Here is an 18,316-nt window from a genome sequence, read left to right on the forward strand (position 1 = left end):
CATCCTGCTTCCCTTTTCATTGTGCGGAGCAACAGGTCAGGTATGGCCTGGGGCAGACTTACAAATTGGCACCTGCCTCTGTGCCTCAGACCTGAAGGAAGTGGTCAGGAAAGGAGGCCAGGGAAATTTAATAAGTCTGTGCCTTTTTCTTCAACCTTCTGCCGAAGTTAGCTTTCCTTGGGAATTGGGCTTTGATGCCTGGGGTGTGAGAGAGTCTTGAGGCACTTCACGACTCAGGACAGTGATTTGCTGCCTGGAGATGTCTGAGCAGGTGCTGGGCTGCGGAAGCATGCAGACACCAGGAGAGGCAGGGAGAAGGACGTCTCCATCCCCACTGTCCCTTAACTTTTGTACTGCAGTGGACACTACACGGACGTTCACCGTTATCACCTCGTTTATCCCAAACCCGCTTCCTCCCCCACCTCCAGAAGAAAGCAGCCTTTAGTATTTTTGACCAATGAGGAAGGTTTAGAGCTTGATTTCTCCCAAAGCTCGACACAGGATACGCAGCAATAGCAGAGAGGGTTGGGCCAGGGGTTCTTCATACCTCGGTCAGTGGAAATCTGAGTTTTTAAATGTTTTAACTTGTCCTGCCTCTGTGGAGCAGAGATGGTGGCTGTTCCACACGTTATCTTTCTTCCTTGACTTCTCCTTTTCTTCCTTTTTCTCTGATAATCAGAAACCTAAGACCTCCTATGTAGTCTAATATTTGCTCCGGTATGCATAAATTATTTGATTTTTATTATGCGTTGTCTGATCTCTGGTAGGAAAAGTGCAACGTCTTCCTATCCATTTTTCCTTTAGAGCTTCCAACGCAGCCCCAGCATTTCCTTAGATTTGTTCTTTTTTATTTATTTGTGTTTTGATTAAGCCATTTTTCCTCTCAGTCTTCTGGGGCTGTTTTCAACCATCTCTTTAAGCACATCACAGCCATTCCTAGGCAGTTGTTTCCACACTGGTACCTGATTGATTTTCCTGATTTCAGAAGAGAGAGTTCCTTCATGGGAAAACTCCACTGCTTCTTCACATGAAGCCACATAGCTAGCATAAGAGGGGCTGATCGCTGTCTTTCTCTCCTTTTCTTTCTAACAGTAACATTCTGGTACAAAATTATCGACTGCTTCCTCCTCAGCTCTGTTATATCTTCAGCAAAGTGTGTATCTTTGTTTGAAAAACAGAAATCTTGGTTTGGGGTTCTAGTATAGTTTTCCAAGAAATGAGATCGTTCGCCTTGGAGAAACCTGACTATGTACCCAGAGCCTCTCATTTCTCTTTTTCGTTGTGGTTTTTTTCTGTGTGGATTGGCGAAGCTAAATCATTGTCACTGGGAACGTGTCTTAGACCCCAACTGACAGCCAAAGATTTTGTTTTGGGGTTCTTTTTGTCTTGTTTTGTGTTCTAATTCCATGAAACAGCCGTTCCTGGCCCCTGGTGGCTTCCAGTCTGAGGTAGGCAGCACTTTCCTAGGCGGGTACGAGAGCAAGAGGAGAGCTCAGCACAGCACTGACAGTGTAGACAGTGTGGAGCCCAGTGGAATCTACTCCCTGTCTGTCTTCTAGCTAAAGGATTCTCAGTGGAAAGGGTGGAATTTGGGGTTAAATGAATGAAGGGGTGGTATTGAAGAGGTTGATGTTCCCAGCTTAAAAATCATCAAAGAAGATGCGGAGTGATAGGTACCTTGATTGATCAGATGAATGGGGCGTTGAGTAGCTTCACCTGGGAGGAAGCGAGCGGGAGCAAGGAGGGGAAATGGAGATGTGAAGTCATTACAAAGCTTTGAGAAGGGTGAGAACACTAGGCCTAATCTTGAGGATAGCCAAGACCAAAGATGGCAGAAGAGGTTTTTTTTTTTTTTTTTCTTTTTGTATTTTTCCGAAGCTGGAAATGGGGAGAGACAGTCAGACAGACTCCCGCATGCGCCCGACCGGGATCCACCCGGCACGCCCACCAGGGGCGACGCTCTGCCCACCAGGGGGCGTCGCTCTGCCTCGACCAGAGCCACTCCAGCGCCTGGGGCAGAGGCCAAGGAGCCATCCCCAGCGCCCGGGCCATCTTTGCTCCAATGGAGCCTTGGCTGCGGGAGGGGAAGAGAGAGACAGAGAGGAAGGGGGGGGGGGGTGGAGAAGCAAATGGGCGCTTCTCCTATGTGCCCTGGCCGGGAATCGAACCCGGCTCCCCCGCACGCCAGGCCGATGCTCTACCGCTGAGCCAACCGGCCAGGGCAGAAGAGTTTTTGAAATAACACATAGAAAAGGAAGTTTAGTCCGTGTGGCTGAAGAGTGAAGATGTTGGACCATACTGCCAACAAACAAACAAACAACAACAACAAATAACGTGAATTTTAGGAGAAGAAAAGGCGTACCTGAGAACCACAGGAACATGGCCCAAACTATGGAAGGGTTATTAGTATTGCTGTTGGAGACTCCAAAACATACAGTAGTTTGTTATGTTTCTCTCTGACTGGTGAAAATTAGGAGCTGTTTCGATTTTCAATACATTTCTGTGTTGTCTGTGACAAGCACTTCATATTTCCTAGTCAAAGGAGAAAAACATTTTAAAGGGGAAAATATTGCCAGCAAAACAATGAGCAGAGCCTATATTGGGACTGCAGTTTGGCTCTCAAATGTAAAGATTTGGGAGATGAGATTAAAAGTAAAAACTAATGGATTTAGTAAAAAGCCAGACTTGAGGGAGGAGAAATGATACCAGCCTAAAAACTTACTCCAAAGTGATTTGTTTTAGAAAGTCAGTAACATAGCAATACTATTTTACTATATTGAGGGAACCAGATGTGAAGGTTTAACTGATCTTAATTTGAGTTGGTTACTTGGTATCTAATTTAAATATCTCCTGGATAGAGTCTGCAGGTGGGCAAATAGCTAACAGAACTTACAGGAAGGTCTGGAGGCAAAATTAAGGAAAAGTGAAGACAAGACAAACAAATGGGTGATAGTGTTACCCTTCTACAGTAACTACCTGCATTATAACTTTTAAAAAACTAATCAAAGAAAAGCCTGCATGCTACACATGGATTTGGTGTTATACTGTGCATTTTCCCCTGAAAAGCTGGGGGACAAGGAAAGAAATCAAGACTCCTATCTCTGGCACTGTCTCCAAGGATGTCCCCTGAGTAAGCCAGTAGCGTGGCCCATAATAGGCATAATTGACTCCTGGGCGTGATCTTGCACACGTATAAAATGAGGAATTTGGGTGTGGTGGATTCTGTAGCTCTTCTCCTCGGGTATTTGACAGTATAGGGGTGGACAAGATAGAAGCGTGTGGGCTGAGTGGCGATCCATGGTTTGGATTCTCCTTTTCTTGAAATATCTGTGCTCCAAGTGGACAGAGGCCTCTGAACACACTGATGGGTGAGCTGACTGAGGAGCAGGCGACATGACGGGGTCCAGATTTCAAACATTCATGCAGATTGGAAGGATGGGCCAAACTAGTATGAAGTTTAATAGGATTAAACATAAGTCCTCCTTATGTTACTTGTTTAAGGCCACTAATTAAGTTGCAGGAGACCTGTGTTAATAGCGGTTCCTATGAGAAAGACTAAGGGTTTTGTTACCCACACGCTCCGTTTGAGCCAGGCGTGTAATGCAGATGTTGGAAAAGGAAAGGCTACCGTAATAAATGTGTAGTGTTAAGAAAGTTTGACAGATTGGAGCCCAGCATCAGCCAAAAACACCCCAAATCCAACACCACTGGACCTCAGTAAATGTCACTGGGTTTGACTGCATCTGTTGAATCTGGATAGAGTCATTATTTTCTTTGAAGAATCTCTGAATTTGGTGGAAGGCTTTAGGTATTAGAAACCTGTACAAGAAATGCTATTAAATCAGTAAGTGTTGAAAAAAGGATGACACCCTTCCCATTTAGCCTACCTCAGACCAAGGTATGTCCTGCAGTTTTCATTAGATGATTAACTGTTTCATCAGATTTCTGGGCACACACCGATTCTCAAGGTCTCCACACCATCACTCGGGCACCAAAAATTATTTGGTGAAGACTTTGCTTTAGTTGTTAATTGTTCCACACACAGCTCTTAAATGTGTAGGAATTACTGTAAATATTTTAAGGCTTTTGAACAGGCATTTATCAATGTTTCATAAATCCTGGGGGGTAGGGGTAAGTATGTGAATAAATTAGGGAATCCATGAACCCCTTGAAAAGGTATATAATTTTATACATATGTGTAATTTTTCCTGGGAAAGGCTCCAACACATTCATCAGCATTTCAATTTTTAAAAAAACAAACCTTCCCCTGCCACCTATATAATTTTCCTCCTTCCTACTGTAGAAATAAAGACGTATCTTGGTTGGTGCTACCCGTCTTCTCAGAACAAATCCCTCCCGAAATGCCAGAGACCGGCCATCAGTAGGGATTTCAAAAGATGTCGCAGATGGAGTTCCAAAAAACGTGTTAATAGAAATCTTACTGTGAGAATAAACAAGAACTGCCCCTTCTTCCTCGTGGCACACCATAAAGTTAGTTTCCTTCTTAAAAAGCAAATTTAGATTTATTACTTGCAGAATTTGGATGATTTCTTTTTTTTTTTTTTTTTTTTCCCCCTCTGTTTCTCTTTTAACTTGTGAGTACAATTCGGTCTTCTCGGGAAATACTTTGTTCTGAGGTAAGTTCCAAAGAAGCTTAATCTTCTCAATGGGATGTGTGTTTCATGTGGTTTCTCCTTCCTTTTCAAACGGACAGGGTGCCAAAGCATGCTTTTTGCGGGACATTCCTTTCTCGGCCATCTACTTCCCGTGCTATGCTCATGTGAAGGCTTCTTTTGCAAATGAAGACGGGCAGGTGAGCCCCGGAAGCCTGCTTCTGGCTGGCGCCATAGCTGGTAAGTGTCCCTCACAGAGCTCCGTCACCACCCCCAGCCCCATGCCACTGCACTGGGTCTTTTGCTTATAGTTCTTGACGGGGTCTGTAAGACGATGGCTATATATTGCTTTGAAGAGCTACTGAAAAAGAAAGGGAAGGAAATTAACCTTACTTTCTGGCAGATTATACTACTGGACAAACTTGATTTCTTAACTCCAGAAAGGGCTGATTAAAAATTGATGCCTTTGGTGCTATTATTGGATTCCGGTTCAAGTTCCATTTTAAGTCATAGTTTCACTTCATAAAAAATTTTTTTTAATAATTGTGCTTTAGCAGTATCTCAGCAAAATAGTGTATAAAAGCTTGTCCAGAATTGAAGCAATAGTATCATTTACAGAAAAGAAATGAAGTAACAACCAGAAACCACTCGGTCCTATCAGATACCTGAGTCCTCCTCACTGTGTAAGGTTATAGGAGCTGGGTGTGTGTGTTCATTGAATCCCAGAGAGAAATGACTCGTCCTTTTTCCAGTACTACAGTGAAAATATCAGTAGAAAAAAAAGTAGATGTGGAGGTTGGTTTCTACATCCCAATGTAAATCCCTAGAGGAAATTTGATTATAGCCACAGCAGGAATCAGTTTGTTCTTTGATGCTACTCCTGGTCCAGAGACCCTAAAGGCCGGAACAATCTGGATTAGCTCTCCAGGTGGTGACAAACATTTAATGAGTTAACAAACCCTAAGGCAATCATGGGGTGCCCGGGTCCAGACAGTTTTGATACAGGTATTGTTCTCATCTGATATGTGGCTTAAGTCTCCAGAGAAGAGCCCCCTGCTTTGAGATGTTGCTTGCTGTTTTGTGGGCCCATGTCCTGCCCGTAGCCTGGAGGAAGGAACCTAGGTAGCTCTTCTTTAATTCTTTTCTTTTTTTTTTTTTTTTACAGGGACAGAGAGAGAGTCAGAGAGAGGGATAGATAGGGACAGACAGACAGGGACAGAGAGAGGGATAGATAGGGACAGACAGGAACGGAGAGAGATGAGAAACATCAATCATCCGTTTTTTGTTGCGACACCTTAGTTGTTCATTGATTGCTTTCTCATATGTGCGTTGACCGCGGGCCTTCAGCAGACAGAGTAACCCCTTGCTTGAGCCAGCAACCTTGAGTCCAAGCTGGTGAACTTTTTTTTTTTTTTTTTGCTCAAGCCAAATGAGCCCACTCTCAAGCTGGCGACCTCAGGGTCTCGAACCTGGGTCCTCTGCATCCCAGTCCGATGCTCTGTCCACTGTGCCACCACCTAGTCAGGCTCTTCTTTATTTCTTAATTAATTATTTCTCCTCAAAGGCAGTGAATTTGGCATAGGAGGCAGGATTGACCCCTTCTGGCTTCTCAGGAACCCTAGTTATATGAGTAACAATGAGATCATTCCACCTATATCAGAAAATCATGATTTCAAGACAAGAATACAAAATTCCTAGGTTTTTTTTTGTTTTTGTTTTCGTTTTTCATTTTTCTGAAGCTGGAAACAGGGAGAGACAGTCAGACAGACTCCCGCATGCGCCCGACCGGGATCCACCTGGCACGCCCACCAGGGGGCGATGCTCTGCACATCCTAGGCATCGCCATGTTGCGACCAGAGCCACTCTAGCGCCTGAGGCAGAGGCCACAGAGCCATCCCCAGCGCCCGGGCCATCTTTGCTCCAATGGAGCCTTGGCTGCGGGAGGGGAAGAGAGAGACAGAGAGGAAGGCGCGGCGGAGGGGTGGAGAAGCAAATGGGCGCTTCTCCTGTGTGCTCTGGCCGGGAATCGAACCCAGGTCCTCCGCACGCTAGGCCGACGCTCTACCGCTGAGCCAACCGGCCAGGGCCAAAATTCCTAGTTTTAATTCCATCTTGCCATTGACTCACTGTGTCCTTTACATATAATTTGTATATATAAATGATGATGTTTTTTGAACCAAAAGGTTTTAATATTTATAATTTGTTTTAAATTACTTACTTGAATTAAGGTTGAAGACCTAATGGAGAGAACTGACATACCATGAAATAATAAGTGATCTTGACCAAGTCACTTAATCTCCCCAAAGATTTGGTTTCCTTGGTTGTAAATAGAGTTAATTAGTGTACTGACTAGAGGGTATGGTTGTGAGGCTCAAGTGAAAGCACCCATGTGGAGGACTTAGTGCCTAGAGTATAGTAAATGCCCAATAAGTATTAACCAATTGTATAATGAATGCACAACTAAGTGGAACAAATGAATGCTTCCCTCTTTCTTTCTCTCCTCCCTCCTCCCCCCTCTCTATCTTTCCCTTCCTCTCTCTGTCTCTAAAAAGCAATCAATAAAATTTTTAATTGATCAATTATATAAAATACATAATATTTCTAGAACAATCCTATTATAAATAAGATGGGTCTAGGATTAAATGAATATGATTATGTGTTCTATGTTTTGATAGAAATTTAGTAGTACTATCTTACTTTATCCAAAAATTTGTTTTAATTTGAAGTTAGATTGCTTTAGAACTACACAGCTTTTAAACAGGTTGTTGTGGCTGGCACAAAACCTAGAAAATAATGATTTTTAAAAAATTTATATATCTAGTTATAAATTAAAAATATCTTTAAATACTGAAAACATCTACTTTATTAATTCGCAGGACAGTAAGACTAACCGATATTGGAATCATTAGCCAGAGTATCTCAGTATGTCAGAAGGCAAGGGCTGAAACACGGAGCCTGAAATTAAGAAACCAAAGTCTTATTCTAATTAACATGTTACTTTTTGATTAATGAAGGACATTTCAATATGGTTTATAAATAATATCATATAAATTATATTTAATGCATCTCAAATTGTATGGAGTGATCTGTCATATCAGATGATCTTAATTTTCAGAATGATGAGATATAGGAACAAGTCAAACTGTAGTTGACAATTTTATCTTGAGTATCATTTAACACTGTTCCATACACATACATGGAAGAGTTATGATCATGATTTTATAAATGCAGTACAAGAATTAAGTTAGGAAAAAAGTACTATTGGCACAGATTTCTTAATTATGTGGACATAAAGCTTAAGAGAATTTAGAAGTGCAGCATCCTGAATAACCAATTGAAGATTAGCTGAAGAGAGTCTTATACCCCCTATCCGTACTTGATGACTTACTGAGAAACTACCTCTTACAACTTGAGTGCTGCCAGGGGCTTTTTCAGTGACTGAGCCTAGCAGGCAGCCGGCAGGCAGAGGCAGGTGGAGGTGCATCTCAGGGTCCCTTGAGACTTTAGCTAACCTGCCCCCAGACCCCATGCTGGCAAAAGCCAACCTTGGTGTGCAGCTTGGTCCTTCCCGCACACACCCAGGCCCAGCAGAGGCAGCCACGAACTGTGGATTACATGTGGCTCCAAACAGGTTACCCAGGGCCCGGCACAGGCGGCGTCTCACATTGGCCTGCACCAGAGTCCCTCCATAGGGGTCCAGAACCAACAGAACCAGTGGCCAGCCTTAGACAGCATCAGAGCAAGGTCCAGTGAGCTGCACAAGTAGCATATCCAGAGGGAGATCTCAGCGGGCCCTAGACCCTGTTGAGGCAGATTCTGCTTTGTGTGGTCAGCACTTACACAGCAGCAGCTCACACCCAGTGGCCGGGGTTGAACCTCACAGTCAGCCAGCCTGAGGGTCAGTCCCACACATGAACAGGCCAGTAGCAATCAAGATTCAATTACAAACAGGAGGACCCACCTAACCCACACAAGGGACTCCTGGTGCATCCAGCTCAGGTGATCACAGAGACTGCAGCACTGGACCCCACAGGACACCTACTACATAAATCCAACCCAAAGACAGGGAGGCAAGCAATTTATCAGATATAGAGTTCAAAGTAATGGTTATAAGGATGCTCAACAGCATGAAAAAGGACATGGAAACCATAAAAGAACCAGTCAGAAATGGAAAATACAGCATCTGAAATGAAGAATACACTAGAAGGAACAAGCAGTAGGTTGGATGAAGCAGAGGTTCAAATCAGCAATTTGGAAGACAAGGTAGAAATACCCAATCAGTGCAGCAAAAAGAAAATGAATTTTAAAAAATGAGGATAGTTGAAGGGATTTTGGGGACAATGTGAAGCATACTAGCATCCTAGGGGTAGAGAAAGGGAAGAGAGAAAGCAAGGGATCAAGAACCTACTTGAAGAAATAATGGCAGGAAATGCCCCTAACCTGGTGAAGGTAGAAGACACTGAAGTCTAGGAAGCACAGAGAGTTTCAAACGAGAAGAGCCCAAAGAGGCCCACACCAAGACACACCGTAATTAAAATGGCAAAGGTTGAAAATAAAAAAAATAGCGAAAGAAAACCAGTTAGCTACAAGGGAGCTCCCATAGGCTGTTGGCTGATTTATCAACAGAAACATTTTAGACCAGAAAGTTGGCATCAGATTATTCAAAGCAATGAAAATAAGGGCCTATAGCCAAGATTACTTTACCCAGCAAGGACATTGTTTAAAATTAAAGGAGAAGTAATGAGCTTCCCTGACAAGAAAAAGCTAAAGGAGTTTGTTACCACCAAACTAGTACTACAAGAAATGTTAGAGGGTCTTTTTCAAAAGATGAAGTGGGGAGGAGGGGCAGAGGAACATAGTTAAAAGAATAAAATGGCAAAATGTATGTACCTATCCATAGTCACTTTAAATATCAATGGCTTAATTGCTCCAATAAAAACACATAGGGTAGCTGAATAGATAAGAAAACAAGACCCATATATATGCTGTCTACATGAGATGCATCTCAGAACAAAAGATACAGAGTAAATGTACAGGGATGGAATAAGATATTTCATGCAAATAGAAAGAAAAACAAGGTTGGGGTAGCAATACTTACATCCAACAAGATAGACTTCAAAACAAAGGGAAGAGACAAAGAAGGACACTACTTAATGATAAAAGGGGCAATTCATCAAGAAAGTATGACCCTTGTGGACATTTATGCACCCAACATAGGAGCACCTAAATAACACTCCATTGACATCCATGGATAGATCTTCCACACAGAAAATCAACAAGGATGTGGCGGCCTTAAATGACAAACTGGAACAGGTGGATTTAATTGATATCTTCAGATCATTTCACACCAAAGCAGCAGAATATGCATTCTTGTCAAGTGCACATGGAACATTTTCTAGGATAGACCACATGGTAGGGCACAAAACAAGTTTTAATAAATTTTAAAAGATTGAAATCATATCAAGCATCTTCTCTGACCACAATGGTATGAAACTAGAAATCAAATGCAAGAAAAAAACGAAAACACATAAAGACATGGAGGCTAAATATCATGTTTATAATTGCATCAAAAAAATAAGATACCTAGGAATAAATTTTAATCAAAGATGTGAAAGACCTCTACTTGGGAAATTAAAAGACTTCATGAAGAAAGAAATTGAAGAAGATACAAATAAATGGAAGCATGCTCATGGATAGGAAGAATTAACATCCTTTTTGGTCCATACTACTCAAAGCAATCTTTAGATTTGATGCAATTCCTATCAAGATACCAGTGGCGTATTTCATAGATTTCGAACAAATATTCCAAAAACTTATATGAAACCACAAAAGACCCTTAAATAGCCACAGCAATCTTGAAAAAGAAGAACAAAGTTGGAGAAATCATGCTATGCTACCTGATATATGACTGTACTACAAGGCCATAGTCAAAACAGCACAGTACTGGAATAAAAACAGAGCCCAGAAATATAAACTTGCCTTTAAGTTCAATTAATTTTTGACAAAGGAAGCAAAAACACACAGTGAAGTAAAGATAGTTTATTCAAGAAGTGGTGTTGGGAATATTGGACAGATACATATAAACAACGAACTAGAACACCTTCTTACACCATACCAAAAATAAACTCTTAATGGATAAAAACAATGTAAGTTGTGAAAACATAAAAATCCTAGAATATAACATAAGCAGTGAAATCTGGGACATTTCTCATAGCAGTATTTTTTTCTAATATATTGCCTTGAGCAAGGGAAACAAAATGAAAATAAACAAATGGGACTGCATCAAACGGAAAAGTTTTTGGACAGCACAGGAAACCATCATCAAAATGAAACGATAGCCCACTAAATGGAGAATATATTTGCTAATAATACATTTGATAAGCAGTTAATAACCAATTTTATAAAGAACTTATCCAACTCAACACCAAAAACCAAACAATCTAATTTAAAATGGGCCAAAGACTTGAATAGACACTTCTCCAAAGGGGGCATACATATTTGGCCAAGAGACATATGAAAAGATGTTCAATGTCACTAATCATCAGAGAAATAAAAATTAAAACCACAATAAGGTATCACCTCACACCTGTCAGAATGTCTGTCATCAGTAAGTCAACAACAGCTGTTGGCAAGGATATGGAGAAAAAGGAAACCTTCCACTGTTGATGGGAATGCAGATTGGTGCAGCCAGTGTGGAAAGGAGTATGGAGTTACTTCAAAAAATTTAAAATGGAACTGCCTTATGACCCAATGATGCCACTCCTGCGAATATATCTGAAGAAATGAGAAACACTAATTCAAAAGAATATATGCACTGCTGTGTTCATTGCAACATTATTTACAATAGCCCAAGATTTGGAAGCTGCTCAAGTGTCCATCAGTAGATGAGTGGATAAAAAAACTGGTACAGTTGCATAATGGAATACTAAGCCGTAAAAAGAAGGAATTCTTACTTTTGGTGACAGCATAGATGGACCGACCTAGAGAGTAATATGCTAAGTGAAATAAACCAGTCAGAGAAAGACAGTATGATTTCACTCGTGTGGAATCCTGTGAACAAAACAATATAGAAACAAAATCCAAGGAGGCTTGTGGAGTTGGGTGTACACCTGAAATCTATATAGTTTTATTAACCCATGTCACCCTTATGAAATAAATTAAAAAATAAAAAATAATAATACTGATTTAAAAGCAATTGTTAGATCCTTTTTTAAAAATGTAATGAAGAGGTTAGATCAAGGTAATGGACTGAGCATATTCATTCATCTCTCTTCCTCCCAAATACCTTAAAATGTCAGAAAATTCACTTGTAAAACTCCTTTTTTGGCACTAGGAAATGTTAGCAGCAGCCTTCAGAAGGCAGGAAACAGAACCGTATTGACTCCGAAACTGGACTGAAAGATGCCACAGCATAAAACACTGGCCGGAAAAACTAGTTCTATTCATGTCAGAGCAGAACCAGAGAACTGGCCTCTGAGTAGACAAGAGCATGTCGGGAGCATGGGGCGGAGGTCTCAGGTCAGGTCAGGAACAAGAGCTAGAGAACTTTGTCTACTGCCTGGCGGTCACCTTGGTCCTCTCTCTCTCCTCCTTTTTATAGGGAGTTTCAGGCAACACTTGCATCCAGGCTAAAAGCGCAACGCTCTTTTCTCGAGAAAAGGATCACTTGCTAGAAGGGGGCAATTATAAGGGACTGAAAGGGAGCAGGGCAGGCAGTGCTTAAGATAATTCCAGATGTTTACCACAGATGCAGGGGGAAAAAAGGAAAAAAATGAATGGCCACTCTTCCCAAGAGAGGTATAAAATAATTCCTTCTGCTTCCAGAGTGAAGCACACCGTATTACAGCTGATTTGGAAGAGTCCCCACTCTGCCAGCTAACTTAGCCCCTTCCATCCAGTTAACAGACCTCACCCATGTCACAAAGCCCATAGACGGTCCTCCCACACAGGAGAGAGGCCTGTGGGTGTCAAAGCCATCCACAGTACCAATCAGCCTGTCCTTTGAACTTGAATATCAATAGACAGACAAAGGTCCTTAGACAAGACTGAGCAGTAAGGCAAATAAACAGAATTACAGAGAAAACAGGCAATTCCGGGAACAGAGGAGAACTTTTAAGAACTATAATTAAGATCCTCAGAGAGATTTTAAAGGAATGATCTGATCAGTAAAGAAGCTTTCTTAAAAACTAATAACAGGATTGCCAAAATTAAAAATCCGTAGATGGTCTGAATGATAGAATGGATATGATCAAAGACCAAATTAGGCATCTGGAAAATCAACTCTTGGGGGGAGAAGAACCTTTCTATAATGTGGAGCAAAAATCCAGAAATGAGAAATATGAGAAAGTTTAAGAAACATGTAAGATTAACCCAGGAGGTCCAGCATTCGTTTCATAGACGTCCCCTAGGGAGAAGTACTGAGGGAGAGAGCACAGCATGGGAACCATTGTGGAGGATCGACTTCTCCCTTTCAGTACCAGATACTTGCAGAGTGCCAGGGGAGCGTGTCCTGCGCCTCAGTCACGTCCCAGCACTTGCATTCAGGAGGAGGGCCAAACTCAGGGTCGTTTCCCCTTGCCAGGACACAAAGTTTATCCATTCCAGACCCTCCGAGTCAAAATGAAAAGTGAATTTAAGGAAGAAGAAAATGTGGGATATATAAAACAGAGCAAATAAACTGAAACTTGAGAGTTGGTCTGAGTAACTGCTAACTTGGGAACATAGGTTTTTGTACAGGAAGGGTCATGGGGAGGCAGATAAAGGAAAGGAAGAACAACACGGAAGTGTGCTGAAGCCCTCACCTCACTGGTGAGAGGGGTAAATGCTACCTGTACACATTGTAAGTGTTACACCTGTGTAATAAACACACACGACATTAGAATATATTCATCAGGAAAGGGTAGAGATCAAAAGGGAAACAATTAAAAGCAGAGAAAATAAAAACCGTAATATAGGATGGCAGAAATAAGTCCGTTAACCACAATAATAGCCCCAGCTGAGTGGACTCAAAGCCCGTAGTAAAAACAAGCACTTTTAGATGAGTTGTGAGAGGAAATCTGGTCATCTGAAGTTTGAGAAAACAGTGATATGGAAAAATTGAAAAAGAGTAGATTGAAAGCTGCACCAGGCAAATACCAACAATAAGCACGTTTAGCAATATCAGTATCAGACTGAATGGAATTCAGGTTTTTCAAATAGCATTCAGAAGTACAGAGTCATATTTTTACACTTAGAACAGATAAAATTCACTGACATCAACTTCTATGTATTATCAACATAATGGTGTCTTGTAAAACCTCAACTTAAAAGAATGACAAGAACATGGTATTTTCTCATTCCAAATGAGAATCTACACTTTTCTTACAAGCTGGTGCAAGTAGATAATTTAGATAAGGATGCAAAGAGAATTTTTTTTAATTCTTACCCTTGATCCAAAATAAATTGATATTAACTCTGTATACCACAGAGTATAAGTACATCCTTTATAAATATTAATGGAGTATTATTAAAATTAAGCATCCTCACCCCAAAGTTGTCTTTTGCTGATCATGCTTCCTTTTTGTTCTAAATGAACTTCCACTCTCTAGTTGCTGGGCTCCCTTAAAGAGAATTTTTATCAACCAGAGAGCGCCCCACATTGTTCCTGTCACACAGGTAATGGGTGGTCCCGAGGTCTCAGAATTCGTTTATCACAGAAGCATCAGGGATGCATCCAGTTCCCTCCCTGGTGATGAACCTAGAAGCAGCCCCGGTGTCCAGTCCTCTTGCCCACCGCCATCGGTAGAAGTCGAGAAAACCTGACCTCGTAATCAGTCCGTCTAGCCTTTGAGAAGCCAGGCGGGGCGCCGCCAGTTCGCTGGGAGCCTGCGGCAGCCTTGCTTTGGGGCAGCCTGTCGCTGTCCTGCAGGTCCACCGGAAGTCCCGTCTGCAGAGACCCATCCGTCTGCGGCCCGCAGCTGTCCGCCAGGCTGAGAGACAGGAGCTGGGGTGGAGAGGACGAGAGGCGTGTGCCGGCTGCATGCTTGCAGCGTGCCCCCAACACACACAAAACATCAGTTTTGCCAGGCAGCTTACTAAATGTCTTACATTTCTTTTCACATTTTTATTCCACTAATCAGTATCTTTCTTCTGCTCCCCCGAGCCCCATACATCTCTCTCTCTCTCTCTCTTTTTTTTTTTCATAACAAGGAACTATTTATGAAAGCTATCTTAACCGAAGGATACTTTTTACACATTTTATTGGTTGTGTGTCTTTCACAGTCACCCTCTGACATGTCTACCCACCAATGTAGGGAGGATTTTACTGGGTGTCTCAAGCAAATGGCCTTGCTAACCTCTCTCTCAACTAGGAAGTGAAGCAAAGTCGGTGGTGTGAACACAGCGGGTTTCTAAGCATTTTTCATGTTTCCTTCCATGATGCTGGAGGATAAAGTTCAGGCTCTGAGTGAAAATAATTCCTCCAAGCTAATAGGAAATCCAGGGTGACTTATCCAGGGAAGCACTGGCTAGAAAGGGAGCTTTTTCACATGCAAAAATGCGATGCGTTTTTTTGTTGTTGTTTTTTTATAAAACTGGTTCCTTAGGATGAAGGTTCGAGGAGCTCAGTCAGGGTGGAAGCGGCTAAGGTTCAGGTTAGTAAGAAAATGCAAACGTGTACTGTGCGCGTTTCCCCAGACACACATGCGCACACTGTAACTTTAAGCTGTCTGTTAGAAGGATGAGATGCCGCCGTGAGCCAGACCACGTTGGTTTGGACAGAAATTCTTACAGAATTATTAAGCCTTAAAAAAAGCAAAGGAGATTTATGCATCTGCATTTGACCAATTTGGTTTGGAAGGGGTTCATAATGGAAAAGTAATAAAACCAGAAGAGACAGTGTCTTCTGAGTACAGTCTCGCTTTTACAAAATCCAAACATGGGCTGCCCCATTTTGGATAAAATCACTGTAGAAAAATTTCCCATTGGTAATTGTGGGAGGGTTTTGTTGTTGTTGTTCCTCTTTTCATTGATGACCAGCCAGTATAAATCTTAAACTTTCTGTCAAGTATTTTTTGGGAGAGATGTCAGTCTATGAAAAAGGAATCTTGAAGTGTTATCTGTGTGAGTTTCCTCCTCTGGTCACCCTTCCCCCAACATACACACCCACACACACACACACACAGACGTGCGCACGCACACTGTTTGTTTAGCGATCAGTAAAGTCTTTTTCTGGTGTAACTGGAGAGGTGAGGGTTTGGAGGGTCGGGCTGCTTGGATGTATGCGAGAAGGCAGCTCCCGTGACGGCACCAGCCGCGGAAAAGCATGCAGAGGAAACGCAGGACAAACTTCACCTCTGAAAAATCCGACCTAATGAGTCGGCAGGTTTCTGATTTCAAAAAGAAAGTAGGGGAAAAAACCCAGCAACCAAAGACTTTCTCTGTTCCTTCTCTACCACTTGAAATAGTGTTACCGATAAATAATTTCTTACAACGCTTTAAGAATAGAAGCATAACAAGTGGCGGTGATTTGGGGGAAGGGGAGGGTGTCAGGAGGTGTGTGGGAGGCTCCGTGACTGCAGACAGGACTGCCGGGGCTGTCCTCCCCAGAGGGGACAGTGACATCGGCTTTTGATTTCATTGGATTCTTAACTTTCTTTCCAGGGGCCAGCAGTTCAAAGCACAGTTATTTTTATATAGTGAGAATGTGAGCAGACTGCCATGGTGTTGTCTTTCCTGCAGGTATGCCGGCAGCATCTTTAGTGACCCCTGCTGATGTTATCAAGACTCGATTGCAGGTGGCCGCCAGGGCCGGCCAGACCACTTACAGCGGAGTGATGGACTGCTTTCGGAAGATCCTGCGGGAGGAAGGCCCAAAAGCTCTGTGGAAAGGAGCCGGCGGTATGGAAATAATCTGTCCTTAACTCACCCTTTGCTATCAGGGAAAGTTTTTTAAATCGAATTATATCTGATATTTTCCCACTTTTATTTTTTTAAAGCTCGTGTGTTTCGATCCTCACCCCAGTTCGGTGTAACTTTGCTGACGTATGAATTGCTACAGCGATGGTTCTACGTTGATTTTGGAGGAGTGTAAGTATCCTCAGGCTAGGGCTGCAGCTAAATTTCAGCTGCTTCTAATACCCAGTCACCGTGGAGAAAGGGATGCAAGCTTGTGCCCTATGAGGAAATTGAGAAGATGTAGGAAAATAGTGAAATCACGTCTTCAGACCAATTTCCAAGGGGAGCACACAGCTGACTTGAGTTCCACAACTCCTTTATGGTGCCGACTCTCAGTTTTTAAATGTTGTTTTTTTACCAAGTTAAAAAATAATAATAGTAAAACTCTGGTTCTCACTCTGTTTTCTTTTTTAGTAAACCCGTGGGATCAGAGCCAGTTCCTAAATCCCGGATCACGCTGCCAGCTCCCAATCCTGATCACGTTGGGGGCTACAAACTGGCAGTTGCAACGTTCGCAGGGATTGAAAACAAATTTGGACTATACCTACCTCTCTTCAAGCCATCAGCATCTACCTCAAAAGTTCCCAGTGGAGGCCCCTAGGAGGCCCGACTGCGGAATGTTGCGCTAGCTCTATTGTTACCCGGGCAAAGAATGCCCCGTCTTGGACTCAAGCAATATTGCATTCCTTTCATACCCATCTCCTGTTTAAATTCAAGGCCAGGCTTTTTTTATAAGGGTGAAATCATTCATTCTCTTTGTGTTTTCTTAACCAGATCATTGTAAAATCATTCATACTTACTCTCTGAGCCTCTGCTCACAGGCCTTTTGGTTATACCTGACATTTGCGGGGAGTTGAACCACACTCACATGATTTGGGAGAAAGAGCAAATGGGAATAGAAATTAGAGCTGTTCTCCTTGGGTTAGGATTATAATCCCAGAGAGGCTGCTGCAAGGCTGTCACGTGTTCAAAGCAAAGTGTCTCATGCGCATTGAAACTGGTGAGAAACTGGGTGTGTCTTTAGAAAAAGGACAGAGCACTGGGAGCTGAGAAAACAGGATCAGAAGTAGCCAGCCTAGCCTGGCTTCCATTTTCAATGTGCAGTAATTCTGCCTCTGGATTAGATTATGAAGCTTTTATGTGAAACATGTTTTTTGTTTTTGTAATGAAAACCACATTGAAGGTATTTCATAATCATACTCTGTTACTGGTACCAAGCCTACTAGTGAGAAGGCTTTGTGCTTTAGGGAAGTCCTCTCGGCACTCTGTGATGTAGACAGAGAAACCGTGAGACGCAGCACCTCTTCTGAGTGTGCTAATCTTGGATGACTGCTCGTAGGGTGCACACGTGCTGGTGACTGTCTCTTGCAATAAACGCTAGAAAAATGCATGCCCTCGCTCCTGGCACCTGCCCCACGCCCCTCCCCACCCCTCGCTCCCGGTACCTGCCCCAGACCCCTCCCCACCCCCCACAATGGGCACCCATTTGCTTTAAAATCCACTTTATCTTAAATCATGTAGAACAAATGTACTCTGAGTTTTTATTTAATTTGGGGTGCCTTGCTTAATGGTCAGAAGGCTGTGTGTTTGTGAAGGTGGAAATAAACTATTTTTAAAGCTATTGAATTCTTATTTGTGTGTCACATAGGGAATCATGACCATTACTGGACTCTATATGTTTTGTTTTTTTAATTTTTTTTAAAGGAAGTTTCTAAACATTTTTTAAAAATTTTTATTTATTTTTTACAGAGACAGAGAGTGAGTCAGAG

General features: G+C 42.3%; 1 protein-coding gene across 1 annotated transcript in view; it reads left to right on the plus strand.

Annotated features, from left to right (window-relative positions):
* SLC25A13 (solute carrier family 25 member 13) overlaps positions 1–17,997 on the plus strand; it is a 188,539-nt gene extending 170,542 nt beyond the window's left edge. The window contains exons 15-18 of the mRNA XM_066354073.1: positions 4,715–4,853; positions 16,332–16,490; positions 16,589–16,679; positions 16,962–17,997. Of these exons, the coding sequence (XP_066210170.1) occupies positions 4,715–4,853; positions 16,332–16,490; positions 16,589–16,679; positions 16,962–17,148 (576 nt within the window). The 3' untranslated portion in view covers positions 17,149–17,997. The remainder of the gene's footprint in view (positions 1–4,714; positions 4,854–16,331; positions 16,491–16,588; positions 16,680–16,961) is intronic.
* The last annotated feature ends 319 nt before the right edge of the window (positions 17,998–18,316 follow it).

Source organism: Saccopteryx leptura, chromosome 12 (assembly GCF_036850995.1).
Source record: "Saccopteryx leptura isolate mSacLep1 chromosome 12, mSacLep1_pri_phased_curated, whole genome shotgun sequence".
In the NCBI taxonomy this organism is placed as follows: domain Eukaryota; kingdom Metazoa; phylum Chordata; class Mammalia; order Chiroptera; family Emballonuridae; genus Saccopteryx; species Saccopteryx leptura.